Genomic DNA, 17,353 nt, shown 5'->3' with positions numbered 1-17,353 from the left:
TGCACGATCATACCTGCGAGAGATATCTTTGTAGTTTGGAAATTATAGACAGTCAATAATGCGGATTCATCTGTTCTGGATGGTTAACTACTATGGGCGGAGATTCAGCTTATAAATTCTGTGTGAAGTGTTGCACGCACCAATACAGAGAGTACACAGGAGACTTGGGCATATTCCAGTGATTGAGCTGAGCTGCTTTGACGCTCAAAGAAGAGCTGTTGAGCGAGCAAAGAACCGAGTAGCACAGTGCTATCAGCCTTACTCCACAATTTCTACGAGTGAGCACAAGTACAGTATTTTACAGAGCTCTTCTCTCCACAACCGAGGCAACAGACGAGCAAGGAGGGGCAGTTCCGACCCAAAACACCGTTTACCCAAGGATCCCGCCAACAGAGCAGAGTCAGAGTATTAGTGTCCAAGGCTGGAGGTATACAAAACCCATGCTTACCGCCGGTGTAAGAGGTTAGAGACAGTGAGTGAGACGGCGGGGCACGGGCGAAAGCTGAGCTCCGCGCCAGACTCCGCGCCGCAGTCCGGAGAAGACGATGACGATAGCGGGAGATCGTGGGGCAAGCGGAGGCAGAGAGAATAGATGTGCTAAGAAGCATGGGGACGCGGAGAAACAGAGCGGTCCCCAGCGCAGACTGGATTTGTAATAACAATTAGATAGTAGGCAAACGAGCGAGTGTGTGCCGAGCGACCGTCGAGGGTCCCAGACGTACAGCTTCTCAGCCTGCCAATAGAGCAACGCAAAGCAAAAAAAAAATTAAGCGCAGACAGGGCGTAGTCGGACCTGTTTTCTGCCCGTGCAGCGTAGCGCAGTGTAGCGCAGTGTCGACGTAGTGGGGGAAAAGCGCAGAAAATGGCAGAAAAAAGGCGCCAAACAGTGACTAAAAGTCTACCTAAGCAGGGACAAATCATTTTCTGGTTTTTTTTTTCATTCCCGCTGGTCCATGGTCTTGTCGCCTTAGTCTTGTTTCCAATCTGTTCCCAGCTCGTCCCCAGCCTGTCCCCAGGCTTGTGTGCCCTCCCACCCCCCCGCGAGCTCCCACTACTTCGACAGCTATATAAACGCTCCTGTTCCGCTCTGTGTTCTCTGTGTTCATTTCGCGCCGGATCCAGTCCTCTCTCTCCCCACAGATAATTCGAACTGCCCCACTCAAGAAAATAATGGCTGTTGCAGACGTCGCTTCCGCACCCTCGACGTAAGTATGCGCACTTTTGTCTTTCACTGCTATCATTTTTTCTCTGGCTCGTCCTCCACTCTCTCCCCCCGTCACATCTTCCTGCAGCAGTGCTGACCCAGATCTAGCAAGCCGAGAAATACCATCACGGTCACCGACAACCGGACCGGCAAGACTGTAGAGATCGATATCTCGGATAACTCGGTCCCTGCCTCGGCGTTCCTGCAATTCAAGGCCCCGTACGCCGAAGGCGAGCGTCATGAAAACGACACACCGTATGGTCTGCGGATCCTGGACCCGTCGTTTTTCAACACGGCCATGATCAAGTCCGAAATCACGTACATTGACGGAAACAAAGGCTTTCTCATGCATCGCGGGTACCCCATTGAGCAGCTCGCCGAAAAGTCGAGCTTTCTCGAGACGGCCTATTTGCTTATCTACGGCGAGCTCCCGTCCAAGTCCCAGTTTTCACTCTGGTCCTGGGAAATCATGAACCACACGTTCGTCGCCGAGGATCTACAGACTATGATCCATCACATGAGATACGACGCGCATCCCATGTCCATTTTCATCTCCTCATTTGCTGCCATGGCTGCGTTTGCGCCCGAGGCCAACCCATCGCTTCATGGTCAGGACATGTATATCACCGACAAGGCAGTCATGAACAAGCAGATTGTCCGGATTCTCGGCAAGGCCACTACTATCGCCGCTATGGCCTACCGAATCCGCATTAACCGTCCGTTCAACCCACCGCGCGCTGATCTGTCTTACACTGAGAACCTACTCTACATGATGGACCGTATGGTCGAGCCCTACTCGTACCGCCCAGATCCTCGGTTGGCAAAAGCCCTCGATATTCTCTTCATTCTCCATGCGGATCATGAGATGAACTGCTCAACTTCGACCATGGTCCATGTCGGTTCGTCGTTGGTTGATCCGTATTCGTGTATCTCCGCCGCAGCGTCTGCGCTCTACGGCCCTCTACATGGCGGTGCGAACGAGGCCGTGATCCGAATGCTCACCAAGATTGGATCTGTTGAGAATGTAATTCCGTTTCTTGAGCAGGTCAAACAAAAGAAGGAACTGCTATTCGGATTCGGCCACCGGGTTTACCGCGAGACCGATCCACGCTCGAAAGTGATCCGAGAGGTGGCCGACATGGTATTTGAGGTGTGTGGCCGCGAGCCGTTGATCGACGTCGCCATTGCACTGAAGGACGCTGCCTTGAAAGACGAGTATTTCACGTCGCGCAAGCTTTTCCCTAACGTTGACTATTGGTCCGGTCTGATCTACAAGGCGATGGGCTTCCCGCTCGACTTCTATCCTGTGCTGTTTGTCGTTCCTCGTGTTGCCGGATATCTGGCGCACTGGAAGCAGCAGCTTGATTCGGGCAAGAACAAGATTTCGCGACCTCGTCAGGTCTACGTCGGCAAGTCTCGTCGTGACTACGTTCCGATCGACGAGCGCGAGGAGCGGGAGATCGATGGATACAACGGACTGAATGCGATTCCACACTACATTTCTATGCGTCGTCTGACGAAAATTTGATTCTCTCTGTCGAATTAGGCAAATGTACTTACTATCTTGATTTCTGTTTTTTTTTTTTTTGAAGGCCGGAGGAGTTTTTGAATACATTAATTGTCATTTTCACTACATCACACTACATTACACTAGTAGAGCACAGTTAGATAAAAACAGAAGAGATCACATGCCTGAGTGCCCCACCAAGACCAATCTCAAATTGGCCAATCAGCCTGCAAGAATATATCCCGCCTACCGTAATAAAGTTTACGATTCCCCCGGACATGCGGAGAAGTTTGATTACATGCCCTGTAGCTCTGTTAGCTGTTGACCCAGGGAGAACTTCAGTCAGCTCTGACTAGTAGTAGATGGCCGCCGTGGTTCCGTCAAGCCGGCGGAAATGGAACCACGGATCGATCAGACGGGGACTCGGAGAGGGGAAACACCGGCACGTCGACGTCTTGTGCAAACGCGGGGGAGGGGAACTATTTTGCATATAGAGCTATGTAAAATGTGTGCACACAGACGTATTTCGTATACTCGGAAGAGCTCATCGATAAGACCTGAGACATGTACAGCGAGCCAATCAAGCTGTCGCGTTCAGACATCATTATCTGTAAGCTCTTCTTGTGCTATTCAGCAGCAACAGTTTTAGCAACAGGAAACAGTATAATCGTTCGGAACCGGAACTGCGGATCGGTCATGTGTCGTGATAAGCGACTGTTGACTGGTCGCACAGAGCCCACCTATGTTTGTGGTCTCCACCGGCTTAGTTGGACGTATTATTACGATCTCATATGTTGGTTGGTATTAGAGAATAAGTGTCCTCCAGCCAAGTGTCTTTGGACAAGTTCTTTTAACTTGCCAAAAGAAACATTTAGCTGATGAGCTGTGTTAGCTGCGACAATATTGCATTTTTGAGATGGACGCATGGTTCTATATCTACTAGTGCAGCTTGCGCATTTGGGAATATTGGACTCTTATTGCAATGCTGGTTTATAAACAGAAAGGAGTACTTTGCACACACGGTCAGTCGAAAGATTGCTCCTGGAATTTCATAGACTATGCCCTTTTGAGATTTTCGAACGCTTTAATTATTACCTCATTCCTTCTAGCATGCTCAAAGCTAATAACGGAATTTGACTGTATGCTGATGTCTCATCAGATAATTGTAATGCTTCGAGCTGACTAATGACAGACTACTGACAACCCAAAGTTGCTGGATTGACAGCTTGTTCAGCCGAATGCTAAGTTCATCCTTGATTCCAAATCATAGTTTTTTACGCTGATAAAAATTGCCCATTATCATTAGAGTTCATATAAAGTCAAAGTTATACGTAAAAACATATACTGTCACAGAATCAAACATATATTCACCAATAATTTAAATTATACCACACAGATCCATTACTTGCAACATTTTTCGGCCGACTCTCCAAACGCAAGCCTAGACACTTTATCCGTCAACGAATCAACCTTGACCGCATCTGCACCTCCAGCCTTGATCACCTGAGAAGTAGTCATAAGATGCGACGGCGGGACATCCAACGCCGGGTTTTGGACGAAGAAATTGCGTGGTCGCAATAGAAGTGACATGGGCTCAGCAGGCATAATTGGAAAATCCTCCGGCGCAGGGAAATGCGTAATTCCAAACGTATGCCACAAGACGACGTCGGTATTTTCAATCGCACCTGTTCCATCGCCAATCCACTCCGGAAGTCCACGAGAAGGTACTCCAGACGTCTGCGGAACATATGTGCCTGCCGGATAAAACTGTCGGTCGACGTACGGCGTGACATGCACGGCATGTCGTGCAAACGCAGCACGATTCGAGACAAGCGATCCCGGCTTTGGAAGCAGACTTGGCACCTCACGAGAAACCAGCTTGTAAGACGAGGGCTTGCCCGAGTATGGGTGCTTGCGGTTCGGATTGATCATGTCCCACGAACGCGAAGTTGCACCGTTATAATCCGTGATTGCCTCGCCCGCAGTCTTGAACACGGTTGCCTTTGGCATAAATGCATTGCCGTATTTGTTGGCCGGCGAGCCAACAGGCTCGGACGACGGAACTGCGTCGACCATCTGGATAGAGTTTGCCAGTCCATCAACCATAGGATTCACACGCAAGCAAAATAAGTGTTGATGATTCTGCGCACTCACGCCCGGATACACTTGGGTTGCAAAACCATGCAAATCCTCGTCCTCGTTCATGACGAACGTGTTGAGAATTCCAGTTAGCTTGATCTCCAACTGGATCGTACCATCCATGTGGAACACCCAGTAAACCATATACTCATAGTTTGCGGCCGTGAAGATCTGCGACACAATCAACTTAACTCCGCGCGCAAGCACTGAAGTTGCATAATTATCACGGAAGTCTGAGTGTTTGAACAGTACTCCGTCATCCTCTTCGTGAATGCAAATTGCATTCTTGATAAAAATCGACTCGCCTTTACGATCAGGAAACTCGGCATCCATGTAATGGATTACACCTTTGCAGTCACATCCCAACGCAAGCGAGTTCGTCATGTACCCTCCACCATATTCACCCAAATCAAACGCATGCTTTCTATGATGCGGATGATCGGGACAACCGTAAGGAACAACCATCTCAGACAACGAAATCCGGTAGAATAGAGGACGCACCTCGCCATGGTCATTATAGGTGATATTGTTTAGCACAATACCTTCGCGATAGTTAAACCCGACGTGGAACTTGAAGTTCTGCCATTCAATCTCACGTCCCGTAATCTTGAATGATACTCCTTCGGGCTGCTCAACGTAGATCGGCTTAATATTTGTACGGTAGCCACCTAGCGCCTCGACGGCCGCTGCATGGAAATTAGCGTGCTTACGCTTCGATACTGGTCGACGGACAGGCGGAATGTCGATCGCAATCACCTCTGCGGTCTCGGTGTCAAAGATCGGGCAAAAATCAAGAGGGTGAGAGTACTGTGAGTCGTCAATGTCCGATCGGTAGTACATAATCGCCTGCTGGAGGCGGCGCTCAGTACCCCAACGCTCATCGTAACCGATCGTCCATGGATCGCAATAGACACGCTCCATATCTTCTGCAGTCAATCCTGAAATTATGCACTGCTCGATCACCTTAGGATCCTTACGAATCGCTAACTCGACCTTTGCTAAGTCGTGTACAGTCAAAATCGGCTGTACGCCATCCAGATGTTTGATCTTGATTAACTTGCCCGCCGTCAGATCGACAAGTCCCTCAAGAACACCATTCACGCCAGCCTCCAACGCAACAATATCCACCTCTCTTGCAGGTTTTGCTACGGTCTCCGGTGAAGCCGCCCAGGCGAGAAATTCCGCCTTGGGTGGGTCCGCCAGTGAAATCACATTGAACGCAAGCGTCTTTTCAGGCAGCGCAGCCTTCACAATAGCAGCAGCAGCTCTTATCTCAGCTCCTGATAACGGGTCCAAAGGATGGTCAAACGACGGCGCAGGTGCAGCCTTTGTGTGAGACGAAATTTGTGATAATCGCTCGAGCATTTTTCAGTAAAATACCTTGCGGTTTCCTTGTAAAATTAACTAATCTCGGTCAGATAATTGTAACTATACAACAATGATCGATCAGACCAAGTAGTGAATCGGGAACTACGACCAACGTCTTATTTATACTACGCGTACTGTCCCTCGCTATCGTACATTCTCCCAATAGGGCAACCATCTCCGCAAGCAATCACAATGTGCTATTCTATGACTGATCTGCGTCTTTTGCCCTCAGTTTTAGGTCCTTGAGTAGCTGTATGACCTCAGTAAAATGAGAGTTTGCATCTTGCGCTGAAATTAATATTAAGAGGTGGTTATTTTCCCATAATCAATAAGATCAGTATTATGCCGTATGCGGTAATTGTTTCCTCTGGTTGCCATTTTGGGATATACCCCAGAGTCATGTTTCCTTTCCAGGAAGGACCAAATTAATATTGTTGTTCAGGCTTAAAAATTCTCCTTCTATATATTATCTGAGCTTTCGCAATAACTTTCATTACTTTTATTGGAGTTTAAAAAGAACAAAATAATTCTAGATTTCTTTTAGGCAATCCTCTTTTGATCATCGAGCACACGTCCATTCGGCAAAGACAACCCAGGAAGATCCACGGTCTGCCATTGTTAGGCCACTCCAAGTTCCTACTTCGTTACACGGAACCAATCCTTCCCAAGCAACAGCTGCCGTACCTGCACCTCCAAACTCTCCATCCTTGACGGCTAATCTACAGATCTTGCCACTCGGACTTCTCACGGCTAGTCGAGCCTGTTTTGATGGACTAAACCCAGGCGTTTCGACATTGTTTGGAAATTGGCGCATCTCAAAAATAACAGTAGTTCCACATTGCACAATCCGACACTGTGGCTGCACTACATATAAATCGAAACGTAAAGCCTGTGGAGTCGGATGCAGCTTCACAAAATCGAAACTCGTCCGATTTGAATTCACAATCCGGCTCCCACTGTCCCGGTAGGAAATCGGGACGGCTAGTGCAAGCCCATATGGGTTATCATTTGCGCTTTGCAGCAGTCCTCGCTGTCCTGCATAAATCTTTAATATACCCGACCTCTCCTCTGCCGGTAGAGATGCTTTGATCCGACAAAATCGCTGGCCATGGACCCAGTATGGCTGAGTGAGCGCTCGGCGTTTCTCTACCTCACCGGATTCCATCAAATCGCCATCTGTATCTACACAGTATCCACGCACTTCAACCTCGGAAACTAGATCAACGTCCAAAGATGTCTGCACGTCGATCTGCACAATTTCGGAGCCTGTAACCCGGAGTAGTGATTGATCAAAGTCATTCAGTACTAGATGATACTTGAACATCGTTGGACATACTGATGGAAGCTCCATCAGTAATTCGGGCCGGACAGATGGAACAACATGCTGCTGCGATCGGAATTGCGGAATATGTGTGAATAGCATCTGATTCGGTTCCGTCAGGAAGTAGAAATCCTCTGCATTCGTGCTCGAACAGTTCGTGTATAATGATCGTCGAGGGTGCGATGGACTAGCCAGCGAAGCGTCGACCATTCGCCATTCATTATCAATTACAACCGCATTCCATGCATGGTTTACTCTCATATCATCCCCTGTCGCTTCAGACATCCCTGGGGGGCGCAAATATCCTCGCACTACTTCGCATGGTATTTGCAGAACATCGCACATCGACATCACCAAGTAGGCCATTTCTTCCGCACTCGCTTGCTTAGATCGGAATATCCGTGCAGAGTCCATTGGTCCCGAACTCGTAAAATCATCCAGGTAGTCAACTGGCTGGTGCCTCCAAATGATCTGCTCGGCGCAGAACTGGAAAATTGCGCGTAATCGCTGGATCTCAGACTTGTACGGTCGACAAAGTACCGTCAGTGTAAACGATGAAATCGTCGATAACGAGGGTATTGAAATAGCTCGAACGGTCTTATCAAGTGTGGCAAAGTTTAATTTTGAGATGTCCATACCATTCTCGACCGGACGATGATCAATACCTTCGTCCCCTTCCAGATATTTGTATAATTCATCAAGTGGATTAAGCGTGGTTAATCCCTCCAGCGCTTGCTTACGCCGTCGATCTTCTCGTTCGTGCTTGCTGAGTGATTTCGCGCGATACATACCTGTCTGTGCTTGAATCCAAAGCTCGCTCTGAGCAGCTGGTGGTTTCACCACGGCAGGAGTGCTGAAATCTGCAGAACTGTAAGAAGTAACGCTAGATTTTGAATATGATCCAGCGGATTGGGAGGATGATGAAGATGTTTGTGATCGACTACTGCTTGATATTCCACTTCCGATAGACTTTATTTTCTTGAAAACACCGCTCTTTTTTAAACTTAGAGAAGACAAACTTGCTTTCGAGGATAATGATTTATGAGATGACGAAGTTGCGGTTCGTGACAGTTCTTCTCCGGTACTATAGTCCATAGGTGCAGTGATTTCTTGGCCCGAAGTTCTAGTTAGCGCCCGTCGTCGGGCGAGACTTCCTGCAGAAGTGGCACTCATGTCTGTCATATCAGTTCCACTCGACGCATGGCTCGTTTCCGATTGTGTTGCCTGCGTAGAATTGCTCGTCAACGTGTTTGATCGCATCAATGATTTCATTTTCAACAAGCTTTTGGTAGATTGGAGATGATGATCAGCAAATATTTGGTGAGATCGATTGCTCAGATCTTCGGGCTCAGGTCTGATAAAACCTAGAGAGCTTTTCGGGCGGTTTAAAGCATGCTTCGATAAAGAACTCCCTCTTCTATGAAGGGAGCTTTCCTGCATACTGGATATATCATTCTGGGCGGAAACTGTATCGCTGTTGTGATAATCATCACGTAGCACAATTTGACTTGTCGGTCGGATAGTTAGTCGCCGAGTGGGTCTTTGTTCAATTTTCAAGCTCTGTAAAGTAGCAGCGACATCATCAAGAGCAAATCGTAGTGGTGTCAGATTCCTAGAACCTTTGCCATCTTCGAGAGTCTCATATTTGTGCTCTTCTGGACTGTCTTCCGGTCGAATTCCCAAGGCTGACTTCGACCGATATGCGACTTTGTGTGGAGGAGGTTGAGGAGGGGGTTCCACTTCCTCATTATTTGGAATGTCATAACTGTTGTCGTAATCAAGATTATGATATATTCCTGTGCTGGGATCATAGACACCGTGGAAACTAGCCGGATCAGAATATCCCCCATTATCATAAGAGCTTTTGTATGAATAGTATTGATTTTCAATGGGACTTGCGCTTCTGAGTGATGGGGCCTTGCGTTTTGGCGCCAATATAGGCTCTGGAACCAATTCTTGCGGTGGTGGATTTCTATAATACATTAAATTTCATTCAATTTTCAGACACCCAAGTTCACTCACACCAACTCGACGAAGTTCGAAGGAAAATATCCCTTCACTTTATTCCGTTTCAGTTTTCCAAACCACCATTGTCCATCACCCTCACTCAAACAATCTATCAAGTCACCTTCGACAAAACCCAAGTCGGCTAAAGTTTGTCAGAATATTCTATCGTGATAAAATTATAACTAGACTTAATACTTTTCTCTTCGCCAGACCAGGAATACAATGCCCGAACAAGGCACGGGAATGTCGTCGGTATAGGAGGAGGTGCTGTCATTGGAAAGGTACGCAGAACAATGGTCTGCTGTTCGAATCGATAAATGTACGATTCTTTTAGATCGTGATAAGTTGTGAGCTTTCTCCACAGACCACTAAAAAAATCGTAAATTTAGGAGTTGCAACTAATAGAAAAACTTCAAGATCCCGAGATCGGTTTTGCAGTTCGTGAATTCGGCTTCTCACTGACAATAAACTGAAGATCTCTTTTCCAGCGTCTCACTCGCGTGTCGGGTCCGGTCTAATTCCCAAATCTCCCATCCACAACAATAGACCGTTTCCATAGTAACCATGTCAACAAAAATTAGTTTCACGTGATAACGCATATAGAGAGACGCGTAAAATCGGTTGCTGGGGAGATAAGCTGATATGTTCAGAGTCACCACATGAGGGGGGAACTTGAACAAAATTTTTATCGCGAATTGATTTATATCTTTCAATATGAGTTCGGTGTCGGTATTCAGGTGAGTTAGTTCTTGCTTTCTCACGGTTGAATAATTGTGCATCGAAATCTGATTTTGTAGTTACGGAACATTAATGGCCCCGCAAGTTCTTTCGCGAGTCCTGTACGGTGCCACTAGTCTTCCATCAACGTCGACGCTCAAATTAACACCGGCTACTTTAGCTGGCTACACTCGTTCTTCTCTATCCGATGAATCTTATCCAGCCATAATTGCCTCCTCGGAGGATTCTGAAGTCACTGGTATTCTTGTCCAGAACATCACTTGGGCTCAGCTAGTCACTCTGGATAAATTTGAAGGCGATGAATACGAACGCAAAACCGTTGTTGTTAAATTAGACGGCTCGAATGAAGTTGTCGAGGCTCAATGCTATGTCTGGGTAGATGATATAGCCAGATTAACAGGTGTCGATTGGGATTTTAGTGATTTCATGAAGTAAGAAGCTAATGTTCGCTTTGAACCATTTTTTTAACACTTACTAGAAAACGATTTTCAAACTGGATTGAAAAGGAAATTCAAGAAATGTAGTTCGATCACATATCTTGGGTATGGGCTCTATCTACTGTCGTATAAAATCAATATCAAACTTCAATAGTTTCTTTATTCATGAGTGCCCATAACCGCTAATTATATATATCCCAGCTGCAGACTCCAACCATTCTCCCATCATATTCTCAATGCTTCTTGAATATCTCATAGGAAAGCTCTAGCTTCTCCTTCCCCAAAATACCTTTAATTATTGGTATCAGCTACTTCATGTCTGACAATCGCACGGTCGAAGGCATGGGAATCGTTGCTGGTGGAGGTGCAGTTGCTGTTGATGGACCAGTACTCAGTTCCGCTTGCGGTCTGTTTATATTTCGAGAATGATAGCCATTACCGTAACTTACGTTACTTCGGTTGAAATATCTTCCTCTTTTATTAAATGCTCCACGCCCACTTCGGTAATACTTTCTTCCTTGGTATCCAGACGGTCCAGTTGAGCCTTCGCGACTGTCTGCAGATATATCATCAATATCCTTCAAATTCACCGAATTTGGTTTGAAATCAGACGAATGATCTTCGTTTTCTGTGTTTATCATCAGTCCCGCTGTCAATTTCGCCAAGTCAAAGTTCTCATCTGCCAATTTCAAATCGAACGTCCTCTGTTCTTGGCCATTCTTAGAAATGGCTGGCAGATCTTCAATTTTTTTGGTTGAAGCGACGTTCGGTTCAATTTCTTGGACAGATTTGGTCGTGCTGGATTTATTAAAATGGTTTGACTTGTCCCCTCTCTCAATGTCCTCCCGAGAGTATGGTTCGCTCACTGTTGTTCGATGCACTTGGCCTTCAGCAACAGCAACATATATCTTGAATCTTCCAATCTCCAGTCCATCCATGGATAGTATAGCCGCAACTGCATCAGCTGATTGTGCGAACTGTACGAACCCATATCCTCTTGAGAATCCGCTTCCTGGGTGAAGAACTAACTTTGTGGACTCAATTTCACCAAACGCACTAAATAAATCTTTTAGGTCATTCGAATTTCGAATCATCTGAGGATCAAGATTGCGAACAAATAGATTTCGTCGATTCGACCGACGGTAAGCTTCTGATTCCGATCGCGACCTTTTGCCCGTCTGCTTGTTTTCATCTGAAACCAGTTCATTTTGAGGAGTGTCGTTTATTTCATATGTACTTGCACTGGATCTCCTACCTTCAGATTCTCTCCGACTAGCAAGGGGCATCACAAGAGCGTGACCACTGATGATTTGGTGGTTTTGAACCTTGAGCATATCACTGAGTTCGTCAGTATCAGACCTGGACTCTTCATATTCGATATAGTCAGTATTGCTAGTGATATGTGGATATGGCAGTGGCATTCCAAACGGTGGTGCTAAAATATTGCTCTGTCCGTTCATGGAAAATGGTATCTGAGATGAAGGAGAAAAAGTATCATTTCTCTGACTTTGGGGACCAGACAAACTCTCAAACGAACTTCCATATTGATAGGAAGGTTGGTAGGAATTGAAAAAAGAGAAATTCTGGGGAAGATATTCTTGAGGGTATAAGATAGCTTGAGGATATCCTTCAGCATCTTGGGTCCAATAGACGCATGGTATTCCATAGCTCTGTTGGTGGTGAGAGGTCTTCAACACGACGCGGATTTTTTGGCCCATAACCTCTTCATTATCCAAAGCGCTTATTACCTTTTCCGTTTTGTTAACTTTTTCTTGGGTCTATGTGAAACTAGTATCTTACGGTGAGAGCTGCATTATGATTCGACATGATCACGTCGGCGGATCGCTGTCCGTTATCATCCGGCTTATCGTGAATAACCACACTATGGGGTGAACCTATATCTGAAATTAAGTCATAAAGCTCTTCAGCTGTCATATCAAAGGAAAGATTCGATATAGAAATCAGTTGAGAACGCTGGAACTGGCGAGCAAGATTGGCATTATCAGCTGCTGATAATACCAACGGAGGCTGCTGATGTAGATTTTGATCAGCTTGCGAATAATTGTGGCGACGACTGCTCCAGCTCGATTGCTGATAAGGAAAGTACGAAGATTTATGTTTTCTTCCCGAATACACACGCGATTTGACGATACTGTGGTAAATATTAGCACTAACGCTAGGATGATCTGCCATAGACAATACATTTTCTTGTTCTTCACTATTGTTGCGTCAAGAGTTGCAATAGCAGCAGCAGCATAGTCTGGATGTGCATAGCGTATGAACGCATAATCTGATCCTTCATGATTAGTTTCATAAGACGAAGGCTTACGAAATAGATCGACAATTTGTCCTTTACACTGTTAGCGATCTTTATATGCCCGTCAATCATGTATTTACCAAAAACCTCGAATGTCTCTCGCAATTCAGCGTCTGTCATGGACTTGTTTAAGTGCCCAATATATATGGCATCTGGGCCTTCGAATGGTGGTTTGCCAAAGTAATTGTACTCGGCATTCCTTGGACTATTGTATCTTGAACTACTACTCTCTGAAAGTCCTTCCGAATATCTCGAGGAATAAGCCCACGGTTTACGGTCCCAGCTGCGCGATGAATAGTGTGCTCTACCATAGTATTCAGGTTTCCTGAATGTATTTGACCCGGACGAGTCAACCGACCTTGGGGAAATAGTGGGTGTATTTGACATCTCAGGATCCACATCAGCTGTTATCGCCAGAGGCAAATTGCTCATGATTTAAGCTAAGAAAGTAAAATTTGCAATTCAGTAGTGAACCATCCGTACTCTTGGTTTGAAAAGATCTCAACCAAGCTGAAGTAGGGTCCGAATTTGGTAGTTCGTGAAAGATCTATTGTACACATCTTACATCTCGTCCCATCTACAATACGCGTTTGTTTACAATTGGGAGTTCTCCAGAGAATTGGCCATTACTAAAATCAACTATCAATCAAAGATTAGATGATTTTGTTCATTTATAACCTTCGTAATATAGTCAATTTAAATAATCACACGTGAAATACTTCTAAAAACTGATTTAAGATAGATCTAGAAACTATATATGACTTGTCTTATTTTTCCACATGCCATTGGATGGCTACACAGCGCGAACAAAAACTATATTAAAATTCGCCATAACCACTTTAAATAGTAGTATGTTCAAGAAATTTGCTCTCTATCCCCAGCTTTGAAATGTGTAGAAAAGTATCGGTTCCGTAGCCGTTCATTGACCTGACTGCTATTTTCCCACCCCAAAACTCAGCATAGATTTTACTCATAGGAAATCCCATTCCAAGTTTCAGGTCGGGCGGTCGAGTTGTTAAAGAGTGAAGGCTGCTAACCCTTGAAGTTTCCGAAAAATGAGTCTGAGACCCTTCAAGTTCGTCCATGGGAGACTTTTGTAATCGTTCCAATAACACTTGTCTATCCGTGTTTTTAATGTCCTTCCCAAAGCTGAATAGATCATTTTGTGCTTCTTCCGGTATACCACCAGAATGATCTGAAAATCGGAATACAATATGCTGAGGTCCGTCACAGATGGTGACCTGAAGTGGACTTGGCGCAGTTCCAGTTTGCAGAGATAATAGGGCCGCAGCTTGAAAAATGTTTCTCAAGATTTCGCCGACCATGTACCGCAAATGGCTTTCGATAAATGCAAATGTAGTATATATGTCTCCTTCCAGTTCAAGTTTAGGCATGGCAGAAATATCATATGAAGAAGAGAGTAAGGATCTTGCCAGTGAAGCGCATTGATCTAAAACGTCAGCCGCCTTACACTCTAAAAATACTTGACCGACTTGATTGCTTGAGTTTAACGAATTAGGATATTTTTTAAACGAATTAGTCATAGTTATATGCTGCTCCGTTAATACACGACGAGAAATTCTGCTAGATAGAAGAGAAGCCAAAAACTCGTCTAGCTGATCTCGATCCATTAAGGAAGATACTTCAATCGCACTCATGACGACGTTTGGAATAACCCCGGTGTGTTCCAATAAAAGATGTTGCAGAAGCTCGCAAAACTTGTCGTTATCTTCGAGAGTTCGAAGTATAGGAAACCTTCGTAGGTGATTGAATGATGCATGGTACAATTCATATATCTTTGATATGTGCTGGTTCCTCAAAACTGAATATGGCAACTCCTGCATATCCTGAAGGCGATAAGCTAATCTGGTCGGTAACTCCTCACGAACAAAATTTGCTGATTGCAAGATTTTTTCAGCAGTGAGTCGCCGGCCGAAGAAAGCAAACTGTCGGAGGGACACCGGCGAGGCGGCCCTCCTGGCGTATCTCATGATCACATCGTTCTGATAAAAATGCCTAGATGCAACAGTTGAGGGCAAAGTTGTGTCTGAGTTATGTCGCGTAGTGATCTTGGATTTAACAAATAAAGCCGAAATATTTCGACTGGAAGATGTCGGATGATTTCCAAGACGTGTCCATCCAGCTGGGCTTTGCAACAGACAAACCATTTCTACACAGGTCTGCAAAGGTGAAATTGCAAATACTGTGCTATCAACTTTCGTCTAATTCGTTTCACGTCGCTTCCCAGAGAAACATACAGGTAGATGTGTACAAAGACAATCACGGTACTAATATATCAAATCAGATCCCCGCAAAATCGACTAGACTATAATTTGTGCACATATCATGGGTTTAGGGTACATATAATTGGAATTCAATTTGCTATTATTTGTCCATATCTGAGAAGATGGTTTTATAATTGTTTGAGGTGTTCAAGCAATCATTGCCAAAGTTGATATCGTGTTGCTGGTTGATTTTGGATCAGGTTAGACACAGGACGTCGTACCTTTGAAGAATAATCAACTTGAAATATGATTCCGAGAGCCTTTACAAACAAGAGAGTTAGTTTAGCCGATAGGATAAAAATGTAATACATTAACTTGTAAATGTCAGTCATTTAGATTTACTTTCCTCCTGGTTTAGGAACAGGGGAGCATGCCGGCTAGTCCGTACGCTCCAGACGTCCTCACTACTACCCTTTGCCAAATCACGAGCTAGTTTCTGCTGATAGTATTCTCTAATCATGACTTTTTTCGCGTCGTCTTCTTCAAACTGCGCTCTAAAGCAGAATTTTAACATATCCCATCGCTCTGCACAGTCACGAATTGTTCCATAACGGTAAATGTGTCTGACCTGCGCAGCAACACTGTGGCATTTAACATATTCGTCGAATTGCTGTCGACATGACATTTCCTCCTGGTTCCAGTGTTAGCAATTGGTCGAGCTTCTGAGAAGCAAGCTACCAAATTTACCGGATATACTTTGGAAGGATCAATCTCTTTCCAGTCTTCAGGAAGTCTCGGTTGAGAGGTCACTGGAATGGCAGGTTTAGCGGAAAGCTCATTCAGCTCTGTTGCAGGCGGACTTCTTCTGAATATAGATAGCCAAGAGAATGATTCATTAACTTTTCGCTCAATCTGCGGAACCTTAGAGACCGAAGGTTCGACTAGATCTGTCCCTTTCAAAGTACTTTCACCATCTACTTCGCTAATCCACGATGTAATAGCTCTATCTATATCTTCATCTGAATTCGAGGCCATGGTTCTTGATCGTTTTTACAACTTCGGTTGTTATAATTAATGAATTCTGTAGCATGCTTCGACACCATTCCCATCATATTATCACGTGATATTAAGTTCTACAATGTGCTAACATCATTTCAGGATGCTACATATGATCAAAATTAATTATTTAAATTAAAATTCTGACAGATCGTACCGATGAAGTATGAGGTTCTATAAAACTTCAGCCCCCAACTTTCTAGCTCTATCAGTAGCAATATCACACATTGCCTATATGATTATTAGTGTCCTAATTCAGATCAAAGTAAAGAGTATCCATGCATACCAATTACTTACATTTATTGCTTCGATTTTCTCCAGATAGTAATTGGCCCTGTCTATTCGTTCGCGCATGTTTGTCATAATGACGTCTCTAGATCTGCCATTCACAAACACCACATACCTTAGCCCAGGAAATGCTCTTTCGTACTCTGTATTCAGCGCAGCCAGCTTTTGTCCTTCGCCCTGCAAACTTGCCTGCTCTGCAACTGAGTGAACAGACTCTACCTTGCGGGCTCCAAGTCTCGGATGTGCCCCGAGGATCTCAAACAGAGCTGATTTCTTGACCGAATCAGTTTCAGCTTCATCAGAGAGATTCAGTAGTTCAGACCGTGTCCTTGAAATAAATGTGATATAAGACGACTCTGTCAGAAAAAACGGCATAATGAGTGTTTCAAGGGCAGCTGACCGTTCAAACAAATGGATAATGATTTCTGAGCATTCGTCCGTAGATAAAGAAGCAAATGTTCCGGGAGTTGGCAGTATGTATTCAGTCATAGCCAATTTCTTTTCGATCTGTACGTTCTTCTCGTAAATTCTTCAAGATCCTTTCATGAGCAACTATTCGTTCAAAATATTGTCGAATTTGCAAAACTAACTCTGACCATAAAAAATGAATTAATATTGCATATCGTTCTTCCAGCCCGTAGAGAAGGAGATGACCGAACATCCCAGCTATGCTACGCCACCATATATAATCTCCCAAGACAACTTGTGGCTAATTAACACGTGATTCGGAGGTGCGGCTCCGTGCC

The 17,353-nt window shown here is 45.0% G+C and overlaps 8 protein-coding genes across 8 annotated transcripts; 3 read left to right on the top strand and 5 right to left on the bottom strand.

Moving 5' to 3' along the window:
- Positions 1-833: 833 nt before the first annotated feature.
- Positions 834-2,842, top strand: V1516DRAFT_670910 (citrate synthase-like protein). Its single transcript, XM_066921467.1, has 2 exons — positions 834-1,205; positions 1,313-2,842. Exons 1-2 carry the CDS (start codon positions 1,171-1,173, stop codon positions 2,730-2,732), a joined length of 1,455 nt encoding a protein of 484 aa, XP_066778928.1. The 5' UTR covers positions 834-1,170; the 3' UTR covers positions 2,733-2,842.
- A 177-nt stretch (positions 2,843-3,019) lies between these two features.
- On the top strand, positions 3,020-4,068 carry V1516DRAFT_670908 (uncharacterized protein; the record flags this gene model as incomplete). Its single annotated transcript, XM_066921466.1, has 1 exon — positions 3,020-4,068. A coding segment is annotated over exon 1 (311 nt), but the record flags the coding sequence as incomplete, so codon positions are not given.
- On the bottom strand, positions 3,680-6,311 carry V1516DRAFT_670907 (copper amine oxidase). Its single transcript, XM_066921465.1, has one exon. The coding sequence runs from the start codon at positions 6,213-6,215 to the stop codon at positions 4,113-4,115; it is 2,103 nt and encodes a 700-aa protein (XP_066778926.1). The 5' UTR covers positions 6,216-6,311; the 3' UTR covers positions 3,680-4,112.
- A 346-nt stretch (positions 6,312-6,657) lies between these two features.
- V1516DRAFT_647436 (uncharacterized protein) lies at positions 6,658-10,059 on the bottom strand. Its single transcript, XM_066920204.1, has 3 exons — positions 9,742-10,059; positions 9,562-9,688; positions 6,658-9,511 (listed from the first exon to the last, which is right to left on the bottom strand). Exons 1-3 carry the CDS (start codon positions 9,818-9,820, stop codon positions 6,778-6,780), a joined length of 2,940 nt encoding a protein of 979 aa, XP_066778925.1. The 5' UTR covers positions 9,821-10,059; the 3' UTR covers positions 6,658-6,777.
- A 297-nt stretch (positions 10,060-10,356) lies between these two features.
- Positions 10,357-10,808, top strand: V1516DRAFT_694750 (uncharacterized protein; the record flags this gene model as incomplete). The annotated part of the gene is made up of 2 exons (XM_066923959.1): positions 10,357-10,715; positions 10,763-10,808. The coding sequence occupies 2 exons, from the start codon at positions 10,357-10,359 to the stop codon at positions 10,806-10,808; spliced, it is 405 nt and encodes a 134-aa protein (XP_066778924.1).
- Positions 10,809-10,918: 110 nt separating this feature from the next.
- On the bottom strand, positions 10,919-13,694 carry V1516DRAFT_181604 (uncharacterized protein). Its single transcript, XM_066918701.1, has 4 exons — positions 13,119-13,694; positions 12,924-13,071; positions 12,522-12,873; positions 10,919-12,469 (listed from the first exon to the last, which is right to left on the bottom strand). Exons 1-4 carry the CDS (start codon positions 13,468-13,470, stop codon positions 11,030-11,032), a joined length of 2,292 nt encoding a protein of 763 aa, XP_066778923.1. The 5' UTR covers positions 13,471-13,694; the 3' UTR covers positions 10,919-11,029.
- A 183-nt stretch (positions 13,695-13,877) lies between these two features.
- V1516DRAFT_662722 (uncharacterized protein) lies at positions 13,878-16,298 on the bottom strand (the record flags this gene model as incomplete). Its single annotated transcript, XM_066920460.1, has 4 exons — positions 13,878-15,260; positions 15,545-15,637; positions 15,712-15,954; positions 16,011-16,298. 4 exons carry the CDS (start codon positions 16,296-16,298, stop codon positions 13,878-13,880), a joined length of 2,007 nt encoding a protein of 668 aa, XP_066778922.1.
- Positions 16,299-16,493: 195 nt separating this feature from the next.
- Positions 16,494-17,096, bottom strand: V1516DRAFT_662721 (putative allantoinase 1; the record flags this gene model as incomplete). Its single annotated transcript, XM_066920459.1, has 2 exons — positions 16,494-16,550; positions 16,617-17,096. 2 exons carry the CDS (start codon positions 17,094-17,096, stop codon positions 16,494-16,496), a joined length of 537 nt encoding a protein of 178 aa, XP_066778921.1.
- Between the last annotated feature and the right edge of the window lie 257 nt (positions 17,097-17,353).

The sequence above is a fragment of the Lipomyces oligophaga genome (assembly GCF_038497815.1).
Source record: "Lipomyces oligophaga strain CBS 7107 unplaced genomic scaffold V1516scaffold_2, whole genome shotgun sequence".
Taxonomy (NCBI): domain Eukaryota; kingdom Fungi; phylum Ascomycota; class Lipomycetes; order Lipomycetales; family Lipomycetaceae; genus Lipomyces; species [Lipomyces] oligophaga.
Note: the sequence above shows the minus strand (reverse complement) of the source record. Positions and strands in the feature narration are given on the sequence as shown.

Coding starts and splice junctions, on each gene's coding strand:
- V1516DRAFT_670910 (XM_066921467.1), top strand. CDS start 1,171: ATGGCTGTTGCAGACGTCGCTTCCGCACCCTCGAC. Junction 1,206..1,312: donor GTCGCTTCCGCACCCTCGAC/GTAAGTATGCGC, acceptor ACCCAGATCTAG/CAAGCCGAGAAATACCATCA.
- V1516DRAFT_670907 (XM_066921465.1), bottom strand. CDS start 6,215: ATGCTCGAGCGATTATCACAAATTTCGTCTCACACAAAGGCTGCACCT.
- V1516DRAFT_647436 (XM_066920204.1), bottom strand. CDS start 9,820: ATGACAGCACCTCCTCCTATACCGACGACATTCCCGTGCCTTGTTCGG. Junction 9,689..9,741: donor CTGGTCTGGCGAAGAGAAAA/GTATTAAGTCTA, acceptor GACAAACTTTAG/CCGACTTGGGTTTTGTCGAA. Junction 9,512..9,561: donor TCGAACTTCGTCGAGTTGGT/GTGAGTGAACTT, acceptor AATGTATTATAG/AAATCCACCACCGCAAGAAT.
- V1516DRAFT_181604 (XM_066918701.1), bottom strand. CDS start 13,470: ATGAGCAATTTGCCTCTGGCGATAACAGCTGATGTGGATCCTGAGATG. Junction 12,874..12,923: donor ATAGTGAAGAACAAGAAAAT/GTATTGTCTATG, acceptor TATTTACCACAG/TATCGTCAAATCGCGTGTGT. Junction 12,470..12,521: donor ATCATAATGCAGCTCTCACC/GTAAGATACTAG, acceptor AAAACGGAAAAG/GTAATAAGCGCTTTGGATAA.